This window comes from Phasianus colchicus, chromosome 21 (genome assembly GCF_987193195.1).
Source record: "Phasianus colchicus chromosome 21, bPhaCol1.hap1.1, whole genome shotgun sequence".
In the NCBI taxonomy this organism is placed as follows: Eukaryota; Metazoa; Chordata; class Aves; order Galliformes; family Phasianidae; genus Phasianus; species Phasianus colchicus.
Window position 1 is genome coordinate 5,958,885 of NC_143456.1, and position 19,865 is coordinate 5,978,749.

The following is a 19,865-nucleotide window of genomic DNA, read 5'->3' on the forward strand; positions in this document are numbered from 1 at the left end:
GCATGCGCGCGGTTGTGGAAGTGCCCGGATGCAGCGGGAGGAGGTGCTGCCGCCATATTTGCCCGGAGAGCAGCGAGCTGGTAGCTGCTGAGCCCCCCAGACCCATCGGCTTCCATCCGCCCCGTACGCTCCCCGACGCCGCTCCGCCTGCAGGACATGGACGATCGGGAGGACCTCGTCTATCAGGCTAAGTTGGCCGAGCAGGCCGAGCGCTACGATGGTGAGCGCCGGCCGGGAAGGCCGTGCAAGGCCAAGGGGAGAGGGAGGGAGCGGCCACAAAATGGCGGCTGGGCGGGGGTGGGGGGGGCAGGGGCGGAGGAGGGGGGCGCCGACAAAATGGCGACGGGGAGCGCCCCGAGGGCCGCGGAGCCGGGGATGGGGGGCCCCGAGCGAGCGGGCGGCCGCGGCCTGGGCGTGGCCCGCTTCGGGGGGCGGTGGCGGCAGAAGCCGGGAATAAAATGGCGGCCGCGAAGGGCGAGTCCTGAGGGGGAAGGGGGAGCCGCCCCCGCCTCGGGGGTCCGACAAAGAGACCCCGCGTCCTGCGGGCGGCGGCGTGCGGCTCGCCTCCGGCACGGCGCTGTGCCGCCCTCCGGCCCCGCGGAGCTCGGCGCTGTGGGGCTGAGCTCGGTTCGCCGCAGACAACGCCCCGCGCCGGCCCTCGGGAGGCGATGCCGGAGGGGCCCGAGGGAGCGGGATGGCGCTTCTCTTTCTCTCCCTTCGCTTTCTGTTGGAGGCACGGCTGCCGCGGGGAGCTCGCAGAGGGGCAGCTCTCGCCCTGCAGCGCTGCCCATCATTACCTAAAGGAAGAGCACATGCTTGCGTTACGTGCTGGAAATCATTACTGACCGTTTTACATTGCCACTTTGTCTTTTTTTTTTTTTTTTTTTTCCCCTTTTCCTTTGTAAGCTCCATGCGCGATCCCTTTATATCAAGGGAAAAAAGGGGCGGTGGGAAGGAGCTGGCAGCACCGGATGGTGTTTCTTGCCCCCAAAATGTCTGCCGTGTCAGTGTTCCCTTCAAGGTGCTTTTCTTGCCTACAGCAGAAAGGGCCTTTAATTTTCTCGGTGGTGTTAATCATCTGGGATTGTTCCTTTTGCCCTCAGACCCGTGTTTATGCATTTTGGCTGGAAGAAACACCAGTGTGTGTAAAGGGTGTGAGTACAGTTAGGTTTCATTTAGAAGTAGGGAGATGCTGTGGATCCTCGAATTGGTCACAGTTTTCTCAGAGCAGAGGAGTCAGCTGGTGGGAATTAGGCTTTGTTCTCTGGGTTATTGCTTAGAAAACTTCTGATAATGTGATTCCAAAACATCCGAGAAATAAACATTTTGGGGAGGAAAACAGAAACTCAAATGAAGAAGGAAGGAGTAATTAAGACCATCTGCAGTGAATGTTCTGGTAGGAAGTGGGATAGGAATGAGAATCCCACTGGGTGACAGCAGCCAAATAGTCTCCTCCCTGTTAATGTAGGGACTTAAAGGGAAAAAATGTCCCCCAGACCAGGCTTTGTGGGGTGACTGAAGTCCACCCCTCCAGGAAAGGTGCAGCTCATAGTAGGAGGGCAACATCTATGGGAACAGGTGGTTGAGGAGGGGGCTGTAGGGTATTTTTTGTGGGTTTTTTTGCCTCCTTAGCAGTGTGGGATGGGAAGGTGCATTGTTCTCCCTGCTGCCATCTTCCACAAAGACCACAAATCCAGCAGTATTGCTGGAGTTAAGCATTTGTGTGTGGGGTGGGGGAAGGCTTGTCCACCTGGTTCAGGTGAATGTCAGTGCAGCAGTGAGCACTGGCTGTGGTTTGATTGGAGCCCCAAACCAGCTGTCTGGGGGGTATATCATCTTTGGGAGCTTTTGAGGTGTAACTGTCTGATGCTTTCCTAGATAAATGGTAAATCACCTCTTTGGAAAATAATCAGATCCTACCCCATGATAGAAATCTACAACACAGCCTGATTTCCTGACAAAAAAGAAAGGGTTGGTAGAGATTGCCTTTGTGTGGCATTTCTGTCAGTGGGCTTTCCGTCCCAGTGCTCCCATGGATGTTTGCGGAATGAATTGGCTAGGTCCGAATTTAGAGGGCTTCTGTGTGGCTTCTGAATGGTAACGAGAACATTATCACTGAGGAGGTGATGATACTTCAGTGTTCTTATCTCTAAAGCAATATTGTGGGTTTTAGACTTGCAGAATTCGTTGGCATCGAGTTGAGTCAACAAATTTAAGGTGCATCCCTTAATTCTTCTAGCTGTGCTAAAGGTGTCCTCCTTTCTCATGTCCCTGGCCTGGAAAAATATGTAGTGTAGGTGCAGGTTTAGCATCTAATTCTGTATTCTTGTTCAGTTGGAACCAACTAAAAAATGAAAGGTATATTTTGTTCTCATTTACATGAAATGCTGCATTTCTGCTGAATGAAATGATGTGGGGAAGTGAAGTGATGCTTAGTTTTATTCTTTAAATTTATCTTTGAGAGATGTGATGGTGAGGTAACAGTTAATAACTTTGATACTACTGATGGTAAGTACTGGCTACAAATATGCTGGAATAGAAACCTGTTCTGCGACTTGAATATGAATGTAAAATGACAATTTTTAATGTTTAATGTTAGGATAGCATTCCATCCTGCCCCATCTTTCTCATTGAGACTCAGCGTGCTGAGTGGTTAGAACAGCCATGGTCCATGGCATTTAAGGCAGCTCCTAAGGTAGGCATCTAACAAGTTTTTTGGTTTTTTTTTAGTTACATGACCCACTTAAGTTCTGAAGCTTGCAAGCTGTGCAAGCGAGTTGTTGGGAATCTAGTCCTGTGTCTGTACAGCCTTTGGGGTATATTGGCCCAGATTAAGAGGACATCTTTCTTGGGTGCTTTTGCAGTGTAAATAATGCTTAAGCTGTGATCTCTGGAGATAGTAGGAGATCTGGGTGTCTGACTATCTTTACAGATCTACTTAGGCATGTCATGACAGATCCCAAAATGCCAGGAAGCTTACTTGTATTAGAGTAAGCTTTGTGACAAATCAGACTTCAGAAAAAAAAAAAAGACACTTACTTGCAGTTCACAGAATCACAGAATGGCCTGGGTTGAAAAGGACCACAGTGCTCACCTATTTCCAACCTCCTGCTGTGTGCAGGGTCACCAACCAGCAGCCCAGGCTGCCCAGAGCCACATCCAGCCTGGCCTTGAATGCCTCCAAGGATGGGGCATCCACAGCCTCCTTGGGCAACCTGTTCAAGTGTGTCACCGCCCTCTGGGTGAAAACCCTCCGAGTTCCTTCAAAGACTGTTACCAATAGCGTAATATATGTATGAAATGCCTTTTCTGGGGAACAGCTGGAGTAGATAAAACTGCGTTGGTTTATGAAATCGCCTTACTAACGTTTTACTTTCTTACATCAAGAGATTATATGTATCTGCGTTCTCACGGACTGCTGAATATCAAAACTAACTCTCCGTTGCAGAAGCTAGGTAGCACCTTTCTTCTCATCAGTTGAGAAGCATGCTAGGATAGAAGGTAAGCTCTGGGTGAATACTGTGGGTGCTTCAGTCCTGCTAGCAGTTTTATACCACAGATCTTGAAATAAATGATTTGAAATTTACCCAGGGTGTAGTAGGTGAGGATAATAGGTCAGTTTACAGCTGGGAAGAAGATAATTGGCAGCTCTCCTGATTCCCAGTACAGCAAGTCAACGTGTAACTCCCATGTTGCTATTAACTCATTGCCAGAGAAGCAAGCCTTCTGAAGGCAGTAAGGTGTGATGCAGTACACTGAGTCCAAGATCCGGACATACTGTAGAATGAATGGGCTCATGGTAGCAGGACTTGATGAAGAATCACATTCTCATTTGTAATATAGATTAATGATTAAGTTCATTATTTTCAGTTTGCAGTGGTCCTCTTTCAAGTAAATAATGTACATGTATCTAAGGGGTGTAATTCCCCTCTGCCCAACAAAGCTGTGTGAGAGGACCTTCCATGATTTCCTTCTTGAAACTTCTGAGATACCAGAAGTGTTGAGCATCCAAACTTAGACGGCTTGGTGCTCTGCAAGGAGACCACATACTGGGTTAGTGTCCATTAACTCAGACAAGTTCTTGTCTAAGGAGATTCTTTAGTAGCAGATCTCAGTCAAACTGAAATGTATGATGAGACTCAGTCTTTGTGTTTGCCTGTGTCTGCTTTCAAACTGACTCTTGTTAGTAGTCCTCTTTGTTTCAGGAAGACACATTTTCCCAACTTGAAGATGTAGAAATGACTTAGAAATTGTGTTGATAGTCTGTAGGATTGATTGTGCAGAAAATGCCACTGTTACTTGGATTATTTGGTCTAGGTCATGTATATCTTCAAGAGCATTGAAGTAGGAGCATGTTTGTAGAACTGTGTGGTTCAGAGTCATACAATCAAATGATGGAGTTGTCTGGGATGCACAGGCAGTTAAAACCTTAGTTTCTCTTGCCTTGGATTTGGAGCTGATCTCTGCAGTGAATAGGATGGTGCCTGCTGATATCATATGGATCAGAGGGCTGCACGTCTGGAGAGAATGGAATCTATGGGCTGTAGTTCTCATGGTTACACGTCACTTAATAGGGAAAACACATGTGCCATTATTTCTCCTGCTCTCTTTGGTCTTTATTGCTCTTAGCAATTTGCTGGGACTATTAAATTAGTATTGAATATTCTTTTTTGTGGATCCACTTACAGATGCTAGCATGCTTCCTAGCACTGATCGCTGTGTGGTTCCACTGGTGATCTTACTCTGCTCTGAGCACTGAGCCTACATTCATACCCTGTTTGCTCTCTTTCAGCCAGGTGTCCGTGCATGAGAGGATCTGATCTGTATCTGATAGCAGTAGAGTTCCTTAAAGAATCTCGGTGAGGAGCTCTGGCCAATGCCTCGAGGAAATCTGGGTCGACTGAATCTCTCATGTCCTCCTTGTCTGTGTGTGTGTGACTTGCTCAGAGCATCAGAGTAGATCTGTGGGGCACTGTGTCCACTTACAGAAAGCTGTAGACTTCAATATAGCATTTATGATCCACTTTTTTTTTTAAAATGAAATAATTGCTCTTGAGCACTTGGAAGTGTTAGTTAATAACAGTTCCCCTTTAATGTCTGCTGGCACGTTTCTTAAAAGCCTTTTTCCTTCTGCTGCTGAAATCTTAGAGAACATGCATGAGTTGAGGATCAGGTACTGCATTTGGGGTCCTTCTGGCGTGTTTGGTTTGTACATCACCAGTACTGCAAATGCTGGTTGTGGTGAACACAGGTGAGCTAAGGAAGAGGCATTGTCTTCCCTCATCAGCCATAGCTCAGGTCAAGTGATTTCTGTTGCCACTTGTGTTAATTACTGACCTAGACTTGCATTTTCAGTCTGAGTAGCATAAATGATAAAGCTGTCAGGTTTATTCTGGTGTTATTTGATATGCAGTGCTGCTCCTTCCTAAGGTCTGCTGTTAAATGTTGGATTCTGTTTGGAAAAGCTTGTAATTCTTCCAGAAAATTTGCAGCGTGTTGCCTGCTTCAGTTCTTTATGCAGAGATGCTCCAGTTCCTGAACTGTTGGGAATTCTGGAGATTGAGGAACAGAAAAATACTTTGTCTCTTTATTTTTCCCCCTGATAAAGAGACATTCGTTCTTTTGTTCTGTATGTTTCCTAATCACTTGTGCCCTAATAGATGGTTATCAGTGCTTTGTTTCTCAACACTTGTAAACTTCCCCCATTAGTTTTTAGTGCACACTAAATTAACTTTGTGGCTTTGTATGGGTCCATTAGCATTTAAAGCAAATGGCTCTATTTCTTGCACAAGGGTCATCTGTTCTGGAGGCTTCTCTGCTTTGTGATGGATTGCAGTCCTCCCATAGAACTACACTGCTGCATTGTATTGTTCTTTTTCCATGGTGGTGCTTCCAAGGCACTGTGTTTTAGATCAATTAATTTGAATATATATGTATATGTATTTTTAAAGAAATGGATACACTTCCAGCATTTAAAACTTCAGTTTTGGCTGCTCCTCTACCTATTGGAAAAGGTGGAAAAACTATAGTTATGCTTAAGGGATTTAGAAAGCTTCATTGTGATTTACAGGCATGCCAAACTTTGTATCTTGGGATTTAAAGCTGTATTCTTCTTCCTCTCTAAAACAGAAGGCCCAGCCCCGAGGCACACACCCTCTTGTGTGTAGTAGTCCTTAGTGTGGCAGCCTCTGTCCCATTCCTTTGTGCTGCACAGGCTGTGGCTGTGTCCCTGTGTCCCCTCCGTGTGGCTGCAGGTCAGTCAGCACATCGGTGCTGTGAGGAGCCAGCTGTGGGCTGGCAGTGTTCAGGGACAGATAACTAATAGTGCCACGTTGGTTTGGTGTGGAGTGCTGTGAAGGCAGGCAGTGTTGTGTCTCTCTAAAATGCTTTTTTTCCCCTATAAAATATATAAATGGTGTTACCTGCTTAGTCAAAAGTGTTCATTTCTTGTAATACTTCTCAAAAACAACCCATGGCAGAGGCCTGGGGAAGGATAGAAATCTGTAGATCTCCAGAATATTCTCCTGTCCTCTCAATTCATACTTTGGGGATTTCCTGCTCTGATTGTGGCACAGTGTGACAGTGGTATAATATGGTGACAGCCACAAAGCTGCAACTTAACCACTTAATTACAAGCTCTTTTGGAATCCATGTAGTGCTGCTACTTCTCTAATGCAGCATTAACATCTTCAGATGAGGTGTGCAATGAGTTGTCATTGCTGCCATAATCCTTCTGAGATGTAATCTGAGACTTGTACTTTGTCATGAACCGTCTCCAAGCTTTTCATCTCTGCGTAGGATCTTCCAGACAGCTAAAGCTGCACCTAGAATACAAAATACTTGTTCTGTTTGTGGGCGTGTCTTTGGATAGAATATTTCTTGGTCTAGAATAAGGCTGCTTTTTTTTCCCCCAATGGGTGAACGTACAGGTGTGCTTTTTCATTTCTCAAGGATGTAAGAGCCCAGGAACTTGCTGTTTCTCACCTCCATGTTTGTGGAGCAGTTAATTACCTACGTACATCACACTAATCTATAAAGAGATGCAAAGGTTTAGACAGTACATGTTTGGCTAAAGGATGGTGGTCATATTCCATCAGAACAAAGCTCTTCACATTGGTGATGGAAGCCTGGAAGTGAACATGGAAGATGAAGAGCCCAGCATCTCCATGTTTTCTGCACTTACTTTCTAGAGAGTATTTCTTCAGCTCATGAACTTCTGTGACTAACGAGTGAAAGGAGGGCTGTGCATTCACAGCTACATTCACAGGTTAATCTCTCAAGCTGAAGCTGCAGTACAGTTTCAATTACTTTTCTTATCTGAGGGCAGTTAAACATTAAGCTAAACTACAAGCCTTATAGTTCTTGCTGGAGCTTGGCAGAGATATCCAACTAGCAGGGACTGCAAGTCTTCATCTGTGTTCGTCGTCCTTCACAAGAGCAAACACTGTGACAGCCAGACTGCCTTGAATGTACCTCTGCTGCATAAGGAACATCAAAATCTGAGAGCATAACTCATAGTTCAAGGAAAAAAAAAATCAAAGTTCTGAAATGATTTGAATAGATGATAGGGTCACCTTATAGGAAATAAATCCTAGGGCACGCACTGTTTAAGTTGCTTGCTGTAACTATATAGTACTGCTTTTAACTTATCTAGTTTAAATTGTGTGCTTATGTTAAGTGGATTTAAAGAGTGGTTTAGGATGACTTTCTGAAATCTTCATCTAAAAGAATTTATTTTAAAGCTGTAAGGTGTGGTAAACACTTTATCCTAGCATCACTTTTTGTCACTTCATGAGCTGGAGCAGCAGAATGTACTGTTAGAGGTAGGGCTGTTTTTTTCTTGTGATGAGAACAGAGCTGCTATTAAATTGTCCTGCATATGTGGCAACCTGCTGGAGACTGATAACAGCGTTCCTGCAAGGGAGAAAATTGAGGCTAGAGTTCTATTATTGAAATGGCTTCTGCCTGCAAAGGTGATGAGTTTTGGCACCTGATGGGATGAGGGAATGACAATTCAGATTCACGTGCATCATCTTACTTACTGCCATTATACAGCAGAACATGTGAAGATTTGGGGGTAGGGGAGAATGAGGATGTGAGGTAGATAGGGTTAGGGTGCTGCTGGGGGCTCAGTCTCATTAATGGCTTTCTGTCTGTGGGATTCTCATCTGCTCTAGAAGCTGAAAGGTAAAGGTTGAATGAGCTGAAGCACTCTTTGGCAGGAGATAACTTAGGGCTTCTGGGTGTCTCAGACTAGGCTCTCTCAGCACATACGTAATAATTTCAGCCTTTATTTTTCTGTTGTGTCATAGGAAATCATAATGTGATGAGGTAATGAAAGGATTAAAGCCTTCCTTAAGTAATTCAGGCTTTTACTTTCATTTGGATATAGAAAAGCAGTATTTAGTAATCATTTTTTTCACCTGAGGTTTGGAAGTCTTTTCTAAATGGTTTAAGCTATAAATACAAATTACATTTAGTGTGTTATTTTTCCAGTGCAAATAGTTGCTTGGCATGGCTAGGTGGTGCTGCTCTGCTTATCCTCAGGAGGACTCTTTTGTCACTTCTCCAAGCAGTTAATTTTTCTTCTGGTGGTTTCCATTTGGAACTTCAACTCGCTTCCCTAATGGCAGCATTCTTGCTGCTTTGCTTCTATGGGATCCTACTGCTAAGCTGGTTTTGTTTGTGTCTCAAGCTGTCCTTAAGAAATGTTTTGGGTACCCCTGTCAAATGCATTTAAAAGAGCATCAGGCAGTTCCTTTGTGTAGGTGCTCACTGACTTGTTTGGAACATTGCTCTCTAAAAGCAAGGTGTAACTGTATGAAAGGAGGAGGGAGCCTGTTTTGACAAGTTATCATTAATGCACAGCTTCTCTTGAATGGTTTGAAGGATGTTTTAATGTTGAGAATAACTGTGTGACCTTTTCGTCCTAGAAATGGTTGAATCAATGAAGAAAGTGGCTGGAATGGATGTGGAGTTGACAGTGGAAGAAAGAAACCTGCTTTCTGTTGCATATAAAAACGTGATTGGAGCCAGAAGAGCTTCCTGGAGAATAATCAGCAGCATTGAACAGAAAGAAGAAAACAAAGGAGGAGAAGATAAATTAAAAATGATTCGGGAATATCGGCAAATGGTAAGGTGTAGTTGGTGCTGGAGCATAGTGCCATTTAGCTAAAAAAAAAAAAAATCTGGACTATGTGTTTGTTACCCTTAAGTTTAAGCACTGCCATGTTTGTAGGAACAGGGAATATTAAGATACTGTGCTCATTTCAACTGTGAAACTTGGATGTGTAATGAGCTGTAGGGCCGTGCTGTTTTCTCCCTTCAGAAAGGGGGGAAGAATAGATGGAAATAACTGAATGGTGAGTCTAGTCAGCCTGTGCAGCTTTACCTAAAATGGAGAACTTGGAGCAAGCTTAGCCTTTCATCAGTGAGGGCTAATGAAACCGTCGGCTATTAAAACAGGGAGCTGCTCCTCCCCCCCCCACCCTGGCCTCCTTAAGTGATGCTTTAATGTGGAGCAGACGTTCTCCTATAGAAATGAAATCCTACGCGTTTCTGCAGAGACTTCAGATCCATCACTGCAGGATCAGTGCCTCCACGGTTCCCATCTTCACTTCCAGAGAAACAGTGGAGTGTCTCTTTTAACCACCTGGTACTGATTCATACGCTGTCAATGGAAACGATGTTGGCTTGGAACTCTTTTCTGAAGAATGGCTCTGGGCTGCTTTCTTTTGACTCATAGCATTTTGTTTGCTCCATGGAATTGTTCAAGTTCTGAGTTTCTAATTTTATGCTGGCGTGCTGATGGGGTGAAGCTCTGCCAGTTACATACAGTCCCAAATACCATTTCTTTGATGGGTATCTAAAATCTTCCTAGCAGATCATATAAATTAAGGCAGTATCGTTTGTCTTAAACTTCATGCTTTCAAGCTGTGGTGTTTTGGTGTTTTTTTTCTTTGCTTAACATTTTGTGGGCAGTTTTATCTTTTCCAGATATCCTTTAATAGTGAAAAGACTTTTCATTGTCTCTGGAAGGACTGTAAAATACACTGTTCTGCATTTCTATTTAAAGCAGCAAGTGCTGTGCAGAACAGACTGAGCAAGAAATACACACCTTGAAGTAGTGTATTGAGATAAGTGTACAGGCCACATAGAGTGCACTGCTGTGCAGCAGTACTTTCATCTGTTACATTTTTCAAGGAAAGAGCCATCACAGGTCCTTCTGGGTGCTGTAGGCTTTCGGTGGAGGAATGCAGTGGGGAGCACAGAAGTGCATTTCCATGCTGAAGAAAGAGTAATGTGTCTGCCTGCCTAGCCTGAGTGCCCCAAGAGGTTCGTGCTGTTGGCTGTAGCTGAAGACCATGTCTTGTTTGTAGTTACTGGAAGACTTATCTGATATGTGGAGAGCATTAATTGGTTTGTCAAGACAGAATTTGAGCAGTAAGGGCCTAAGGAACGTATGCAGAGGTTTGGGTACAGCTTCTCTCTTTTGTTGCTGACATGAGAGCTGCAGAACTGGTCGTACTCAGTTGCTTGGGGGTGCAGATAAGGTCTGGAGAGTTGGGGTTATTCTGCTTACTACCCATCATGTCAACAAATACATACTGTTACTTAATTTCTCATTTTAAATTGAATGTTGTTAAGAGATCCTTCCCGTGCTTGCAAGACTTTGAGGAAGGAGAAGGGAAAAAAGAAGTGCTTTTCTGGGGACCAACAGGCCAAGCTGAAAGTACTGGGGAGTGGAGAGGAGCACTGTCAGTGGAGAAATTCTCCCCTATCACCAGAACCAGCAGTGGGCTGGCACAGCTAGAAATTGCTGCCGAGTTGAAATAAAAGATGTAGTTTGTGTGCAAATAATGGGTGTTTCTTGTCTGTATTGGTATTTGTTATAATTTAACACTTTTTGGTTGTGTTCAAACTCCATAGACTTTAAGTTACTAGCCAGTATGACTTGGGAAAGATCTCAGGGAGTGATGGTGTGAGATATTAAGACAGATGTAGCAGAACACATCGTAGCCATGTGGAAAAAATGTTGTCTCTGTGATTCCTGCTTTTTTTTTTTGGGCATGTGGCCACATGGATGTGCAGAACTGGAGCTCCTGGCTCCATTGCATCTCTGTGGATGAGAACACAGGCTTTCTTAGCTTGTCCTTGAGCGGATGAAGCAGCATATGTTTGCAGACGATGCAGCTCATATCCTTGCTCTAAGACCAAATCCCTTCACTAATAGCATAGGACAAGTGTTCACCTTCCCTTTAAGGTCTGTATTTACGTGTGTTTCTAGTGCTTGTGCTTAACAAGCTGGGCTGTGTTTTGGGGAAGCTGCAGGGCTGCCTTCACCTCTTCATACATAGCCTATGCATTAGGCTGTGTGTTGATGTGCTCTTTATTTTTCAGGGGCACAAGGAAGGTAGCTCACAGATTTCAGCAACTGCTGCCTATTGCACTGGTTTCATGTTGCATCCCATTTATGAGGCACAGCTCTTCTGTGGGCTAAATACTGAACTAGGGCAAGGAATTAGAACAGGCCTCGACCTCCTGGTGGTTTCCAGTAAGTTTCTTTGTTGGAGTCACCAGGTGGTTCACGGGGCTCTGTACCTGCAGAGCTGAGAACACAATCTGAAATCTGCTTAAACCAGCACTGCTACTAAAGCAGGGAGGCACAGTAGGGACCACTGCACACCTACTGAGATGAGCCATCTCTCCTTGCCAGTCAGAGCCTGTAGTTCTGTGTGTTGTATTTTGAGCTGTAAAACTGCCTGTTCCAAGTGCTCTGAACAGGCTTAGTGTGGGCTCCTGTGCTGGCTTTGCAGAGCTCAGTGATCCAGTCTGGAAGAAGATCTTTTTTGTAAAAGATCTCTTAGGGTTTGGGGGAGAGGAACGGGAGGGGAGGGGGAGGGGTGGGTTCTTTTTTGCTCTTAACTCAGTTTGTATGAAATCTTTTAAGTTTAAAGCCTGATCAGGGTAAATACGTTGCCCTGGTCAGCAGCTGATCTCTGGTAACTCGTGTGAATGATTCTTGAAACACAGCTGAAAAAGGTCTGAGATGAAATGGAACTTTGTACATGTGTGGTTTAACAAAAGAAGATTAGAAACTGATTTAATTCTTTGCAGTTTTGCTGAAGATCTCTCTGCAAAAGAAGTCATTGAGAAAGAGGATCAAGAGGAAAGAAGTTTGCAGGAACTGACTGCTGGCAAAGGTTTTATAGCTTTTGTAGCACAAGAATATATGAAGTAGATACTTCAAGTGACTGTATTTCAGCAACTTCCTTAAGCATTTGTCACATAACTAAGTATAGCATTTAACTCCCCACTTGAACGTTAGGGCATCCCGACACTGTTTACACGTGACATCTGCTGTAGATGAATTTACCTAAAGGAGCTTTTCTATGTCTGTAACTTGGTACAAATTGTGCCAGTTTAACTTCTTTTAGATCTGCAGCATAACATCTCTTGAGGTTAAATGTGGGTACAGACCACGATGGTTTGGGAGCTCTGTCTGTGTGAAAGAAAACTGCATGGGTGAGGGGGTGAGAAGGGCAGTGGGCTGAGGGGCTGCCCTGTGGTGTGAGATGTGCAGCTCCTGGGGCAGTTCACTGAAGCTGAAGTTCATGCCTTCCCTTGAAAACCTCTGCTTTATGGAGCCTAACAGTGGTTTGAGCCAAAGTTGTCTCTAGCTGTTACTATGCAAGTTAATGCTGAATTGTGAGAGAGCAGCAGTGGGTTGCTGTGCACTTTGCCAACCCCTCCTACTGCGAGTAATGAGGAATGCTGGGAACAAATCTGCTGTGGGCAGTGCTGATGTGCAAAGACAGTTTTTAGGTTGTTTTTCTTGAAGGTGCTTCATTTCTTTGCTTTCAGGTGTGACACTTCCTATGGTAGAAACCAATCTTATAAAACCCTTTATATTTTAAATAAGGAAGAAAAAGTGATGTGGCCATTTCCATCTGTGGCTGTTAAAGTCCTCATATAAGACTTTATATATTGGTTTTCCTTTGTTGCTGACCTTGCTGTTAGTGTTTATGGTTTCTGCTATGCTTTGCTTGTTTTGTCGCCTGTTTCTGAAGTTTGTATTTTTTCTGGATTTGTTTCTTTTTATCTGTGACATTTTTGATTGTTATTACAGGATTTCTGTTGTAGGGCTCTCTGTTAGACTGTGTGTCCCAGGTGGGCAGTGAACACTTGTTGTGAATGTGTAGCTTAACCCCGAGGATGGGATGGAGTTGAGCTGATCTCTCTGAACTGCATTCATATTGTTCCCCTTCACCATTACCACTTTAGGGCAGCCTTCCAGGCTCAAAAATGTGAGGCATTAGTCGTGCAAGTCTTGCAGTAAGGAATTATATGCTGAGACAGACGTAATGCAACTGTCTAGCAAGATGTTTTCCAGGGAATGTGTAATTCCATTATTCAGTTATGCATTTCATCATCCATCAGTCCTTGCCTCTCTATGTCCCAGCTAATTGCCCCGTGCTGTTTTTGTTTAATGTACCTGTGGACAACTGAATCTTTTATTCTATTTTTTCTTGTTTTCCCCCTCCTTGACCTGTTTGATGATATTTTTGGGACAGCCTTTTAGTCTCAGTGCTGACCTTGTCTCATTGTGGTTATTTTTCTTTTTAGGTTGAGACTGAACTGAAGTTAATCTGTTGTGACATTCTGGATGTACTGGACAAACACCTCATTCCAGCAGCTAACACTGGCGAGTCCAAGGTTTTCTATTACAAAATGTAAGTGTTGCCATGTGAGGCGAGGACTGCATGTTGTAGCTGGAATAGATAACAAGAATACAGTAGCTACAAATGGTTGTTTTTCTGCACAGTCAAGGATGGTAATTTCTTCCTAGAAGAGAGCAGTTCAATTGTGTATAATGAATATCCCTTTTTGTCTGCATTTGGGGCGTTAGTGGCAGGCAGGAGCTTTAGGCCAGTTCAGAATGAGATGGTCAGAGCTTCTCAGGAGCTGTTGTGCAGATTTTAAATGTTTTAATTTTTCTTTGAGATAATACAGGATCTCATCTCTGCTTTAGTGCTTTCTTGTATGAGCTGTGATCATACAGTCTTGAAGCGATCTTTATCTTTAATTATCCCCTCTATTTGAAGTATCCCTATTGTTGCAGATTTAGAAAAACCACAATATTAGATGAGGTACTCGTGTACAGCTGCACAGGTGGGTAATGGGGAGAACAGCCCTATGATTTCTGTACCAGTGCAACAGAAATTAAATGCAGACTTTTTCCTGCTCAAACCTCGGTGGTTTGAAACTCACTGAGGCACTGTTGTCTGGACAGCAGTTCAGCAGTAACACCCTTTAATGTGTAAATGTATAAAACAGATTTTGGAACTAAGCAGTTTTTGTGACTGGTGTGGAAGTAAGGACTAATGAGTTCTTGTTTGTTCTGTTCTTGCTTTCAGGAAGGGGGACTACCATAGGTATCTGGCTGAGTTCGCCACAGGAAATGACAGGAAGGAGGCTGCAGAGAACAGCTTGGTGGCTTACAAGGCTGCTAGTGATATTGCAATGACAGAACTCCCACCAACACATCCTATCCGTCTAGGACTCGCCCTCAACTTCTCTGTATTCTACTATGAAATTCTTAATTCTCCTGATCGTGCCTGCAGGTGACTGAGAAGATGGGGGGATTTTCTGTGAATGCTTAACAAGCTGAATGTGATTCCCAGTTGGGTGTAATGTCTTCTAACTCAGAAACACTGGGCTGGCTTTTTTCTTGCTTTGTTTGAGGTTAAGACATGGGAAAAGCTTTCAACTTTTCCTTTTCAGCCCATAGGCATTTGTTTATCTGAGAGTAGATTACTGGAGAAGCAGAGTAGCATTAACTTCTGAATCAGTGAACCAGTGGCAGCTTGACAGCTTGCACGTTAACTTTGTGCACGTCCTTATCCTGCAAGAAGTGTAACTGAACTTGACTCTCTTGCTGTTGACTCCTAAACAAGTCTTACACAACGTACGAGAGGTCATGGTCACAGAAATGAGTGACATCTACAGAATTATGATCTCATCCATCTTTAGGGATTTAGTTTGTGCGGGCATAAAAATGAGGAACAAAGCAAATGGTGTATTTCAGACCTGTCATTGCAGGTTAGGTAAATACTTTTTTAAAGCTTTTAGCAAACAGCAGCACTGCAGGGTGTAATAATGTTTAAGGAAACATAAATTGAGTCAGTACTGTTGTTAGGCACGCAAAGTGGTCAGTTTTGAAGAAGAAAATTCATAGAGGCTGTGGCTGTCCTATAGCCAACTAAAAGATGGGTACTCTGAGTAATAGGCTTGCTGTGTAGGCTTCTAAATTCCCTTTCTTAGTTGGTGTTAAATTGGATTTATTCTGTGCTTACAGGTTGGCGAAAGCAGCTTTTGATGATGCTATTGCAGAACTGGATACGCTGAGTGAAGAAAGCTATAAGGACTCTACACTTATCATGCAGTTGTTACGTGATAACCTGACACTATGGACTTCAGACATGCAGGGTGATGGTAAGTGAGCTCAGCTCTAAACTGCTGCGTCTCCGCATTCCTGCCCACAGAACATTTAGAAAATATGTAGATCATGAATGGCAGCAGTAAAAACACCAATAAGGAAACTTTTTCAGCTTCACACTTACAGGTGTGAGATTAGTAACATTGTAAACATCAGTGATTATTTTAAAAGCAGTGGCTTAATTAGTCTGTTTCGCTAATGGCTTGTCGTGTTGGTCTCCCAGTTCCCCTTTCAACCAGATGTGAATTTCCAGTGCAGGAGGAAGTATTGTGAGTGGTCTGGTTCCCTTCTCTCAGGGCACTTCTGATATTTGGATGTTCGAAAAGCTTTTCTTTCTTGAAGTACTCCCAGCAGATGTTAGGCTTGTGCTTCCACAGAGGGCGTTGCCAGAGCAGAGACCGAGTGTGTCCCCAGCATGGGGCAGGGAGCACTGCTCACTGACATCTGAAGTTACTTGGTGTTCTAAGGAAGCTGTTTTCTCTTAGACTTTGGCATACAGTGCCAGGTGTAAATTGTTTTGTTTGCCTAGTCCCACTTGCAGTTTAAACATGACTTTTATCAAGAGAGAGAACTCATGCTTTTTTTTTTTGTTGTTGTTTAAAAAAAAAGTTCTGGAAAGAAGTTTTCAAAAAAAGCTGTTTTTTCTTTTACCTTAAGAGAAGCATGTGAGTCCTGTTTGAAGTATATTACACACTTAGATACTCAGAGGTCTGAAACAACAGCACAGCTTGACTTCAGATACTTAATAAAAACTGTAGGATGCTTATTTAAGACATTACTTGTACCATGGTGGTAGTCAGAGGGCTTCTCTTCCAGTACTGTATCCCTCTGAAAACAGCTGTAGCATTGCAAACTTCCTGCATGTTACCATGTGGATGCTACAGTTAAAATGTTACCCCGATTTCTTTGGGCTTATATGCACTGTAAGTGGATCAGTATAGACACTGCTCTACACTGCAGTGCTGTTAGGTGCCTTCCTTGCTGTGCTGAGGCACTGGGAAAGAGATTTGAGCACAGCTCACAAGGCTGGATGGCTGATGTGAGGTAGTAGCATTGTTACATCTTCCAGAAGTAACCTTTGTTTGCATGTGAGCTGTGTGACATTTCATTTCATACCACAAAAATTTAACAAGACTGTTTGCAGAGGCTCTTTAAATACCTTTTTTGCATAATTCACATTCAAATTTCTCATCATCAGCTCTGTAGCATAGAAAACCAATGTTTTTGTTGTTCCTGAAACTGTTCAGAATCCTGTTCTTACTGTTCGTGATGCATTCCAGGACTGATTACAAAACTGCAAATACTGCAGAACTGCTTAAAACTGTTCTGCAGCTCAAGTTCCCAAAGAATGCAGTGTTTGAGTGATGTGTACACGTGTAGGTGCAAAGCTGTGTTTTCCTTACAGCATGCAGTAGATGCACTGAGTGCATTTGAAGCAGTTACTTCCAGAACTCAGTGTCCCAGAATGGCTTAGAGCCTTTAAGTATAGGCAGACCTTAATTGTGGCATTCTGAAAGGTGCTCACTGTTACTGCTTTCCTGAGGGGTGGTGGTGACTTCAAAAAAAAAAAAAAAAGCCTTTTGATCATTTTGCCCAGCCTTGGATTCAGTTGTGTGGATTGCAGTGATATTCTGAAATGGAGCATTACTCAGCTGCTGCACCTTTTCATCTCATGTACCATGTCTTAACCATGCCATAGACAAGCTGTTCAGTTTACTTCCACGCTTGTGATGTCGTCTTCATATGATTCCTATTCTCCCCTTCTTTCCTGCTGTATAGATTCCTAAAGGAAAGTCCAACTGTTCTTTTCCTAAAAAGTCTACTTTGTAAGTCCTTGTCATGGCTCAATGAGCTTTGCAGCCTCAGTTTTCCTCTGATCACTAATCATGCTTGCCTCTGTCACTGTTTTGCTGCTGACAACTGCTTGTATCTTGGGCTCCATTCCAGGGCTAAGCAATGTTCTGATCTCTGACCTGTTGCTCAGGTCTGATACATGTAACTAAGTTCCAACGTAACCCCAGTGTTTGGGGATTGAGCTGCATACCTGGATGGAATATTAAGAATATTTAGGCATGAAAAGTACTTCCACTATTGCCTGTTACAGGACTATTTGCTTAAGTGCATTGGCTAGAGCATGCTCAGATCTTCTAATCATCATCTTTGGTTAGGGCCTTGGCATTCTTCATTTAAACAATCTGTTTTTGTAGTTCTAAATGTAAATTTTGTTGTTGAACACCACACAGCCTGTGTTCACAGAGTGTCAGGGATTGGAAGGGACCTCAAAAGATCATCTTAGTCCAACCTCCCTGCCAGAGCAGGAGGCCACCTCTTCCAAGGTCTGCCTTGCATTGTGCCTGGTGGTAATTCTGAATCTGGACATGCTCTGAGCAGGCATTCTGATGATGTACTAAAAGTCATTAGTCTCATCTGAGTGGATTTTACTGCAAATTATGTTTTGGACAGTTCTTGTTTATGTGCCTTTAAGACAGTGCCATGTCACCTGGCTGAGGATAATGGTGAAGAAAGCATTTGTTCAGTTTCCTGTCAGTTAGCTTAATGTTGCATGCAGTGTGGCCCTAGCTGCAGTTTGGTAACCTCTCCCTGTTGTAGCAGAGCTGTGCAGGAGGCATTGCATGCACCTCCTGCCTGAGTCCTTACGGATAGGCTTCCATTGCACTGCATGTTGCAGCCTGGTTGAATAGGTCCAAACCAGCTGCTTTTCCATAAGACATGAGTTTCCACAAAGCATTCTTAATCACCTCAAGCCTAGGATTTCTTGTCATTGGATTTCACAGCAGGGAAGGGCGTTCGCATGCCACTGGTGCAATTCTGTAAACTGGACTGCAATCAGTTGCAGTTGTTGATGTTGAGTGGACTTGGACAGGAAAAAATACTGGCATTCTTCATTGTTTTCGGTGCACAGTTTGTGGTAGCTGGTTGGTGAGATGTCCTTAGTGATCTCCAGAGCAGAAATGAGGTTCCATAGGAAGGTATTCATTCTGTGATTAAAGGATGTGGACCTACAGCTATTCTGATGGTTTTCATCCTGGCTGTTTATCTCCTGATCAACAAACAGGGCTGATCACACGCAGCCTCAGCTTTCAGGGTGGTTGTTCATTGTCTGTCCTTACAACAGAGTGTTGTCATGGCGTGTGCTGCAGTTATGGTATGAAGTGTGACCAGTTGGTTCCAAGGCTTAACGTCCATGGAAGCGCTTTGCTCCAGAACTGGCTGTTATGAGCGTGTGTCATTTATGCAAGTGTGAGTGAGTGTGGAATTGCATGAAAGTATTAATCTTAGACGCTTGTTAAGGCTTTCTTCAGGTCTCATTTTTAGAAGCTAACTTCTTCCTTACTTCTAAATGCTTCCATAGGTGAAGAACAGAATAAAGAAGCGCTGCAGGATGTGGAAGATGAAAACCAGTGAGACACAAAGGCCAACAAGAGAACCCATCTCTGACCACCCTTCCCCCTCCCCACAAAAACCCTCAGTGTCACTCTGAGAACCACCAAATCTGACTTTTACATTGGGTCTCAGAATTTAGGTTCCTGCCCTGTTGGGTTTCTTTATTTTTATTTTTTTTTTACACAGTTTAAAAGTTCTTAAAGGCAAGAGTGAATTTCTGTGGATTTTACTGGTGCCAGCTTTTAGGTTCTTTAAGACACTAACAGGACTGCATAAAGGCTTTTCAGCATTACTGTGTTGTCTCCTGCCAGCCGTGGTGATGGCCATTAGAAGTGGATGTGACACCTGGAGGCTGTTAGACTTGTAGGGGAGAGATTCCTTATCACGAGGTAGCATGCATGTGGTGGCATTTTTTCTTTTTTTTATAATTGTTTAAACTGAATTTTATACCAATGTTTAAACTTAATTGGATGTTTAGCTTGAAGTTACAGGTTGCATTGGGATGTATATTGTAGTGGGGTTACTGTAATAAAAAAAAAAAATAAGGAAAAAAAAATCCTTCCAAACTGCTGAAATGTTGCTGAAAAATATGGTGCTGGTAACAGTTCAACAATCCGTGGCTGCTCATTCTTGCCTACTCTTTACTTTTCCTCAAAGCAGGTTAGCATTGAAGGTGGCATTGATAAGCCTGCATGCGTGTTCAATATTTTTTCTTTTCTCCCTCCCCCCTCCCCATCTCCCTTCGCTCGCTCAACCTCTTTTGTTCAGTATGTGTAACTTGAAGCTAATTTGTACTACTGGATATCTGACTGGAGCCACAGATACAGAATCTGTATTGTTCTTACTGAAACACAGCATGGAATTAACATTAAACTTAAATAAAACAAACCTAAATTAAAAATGCCAAATATTACTATGACTTTCCTTTATATTACTTCAACAAGAATAATTTTCCTCCGTT

General features: G+C 43.5%; 1 protein-coding gene across 1 annotated transcript; it reads left to right on the forward strand.

Annotated features, from left to right (window-relative positions):
* Positions 1-11: 11 nt before the first annotated feature.
* Positions 12-19,812, forward strand: YWHAE (tyrosine 3-monooxygenase/tryptophan 5-monooxygenase activation protein epsilon). The gene is made up of 6 exons (XM_031591737.2): positions 12-220; positions 8,934-9,133; positions 13,627-13,733; positions 14,418-14,624; positions 15,359-15,495; positions 18,873-19,812. The coding sequence occupies exons 1-6, from the start codon at positions 157-159 to the stop codon at positions 18,923-18,925; spliced, it is 768 nt and encodes a 255-aa protein (XP_031447597.1). The 5' UTR covers positions 12-156; the 3' UTR covers positions 18,926-19,812.
* The last annotated feature ends 53 nt before the right edge of the window (positions 19,813-19,865 follow it).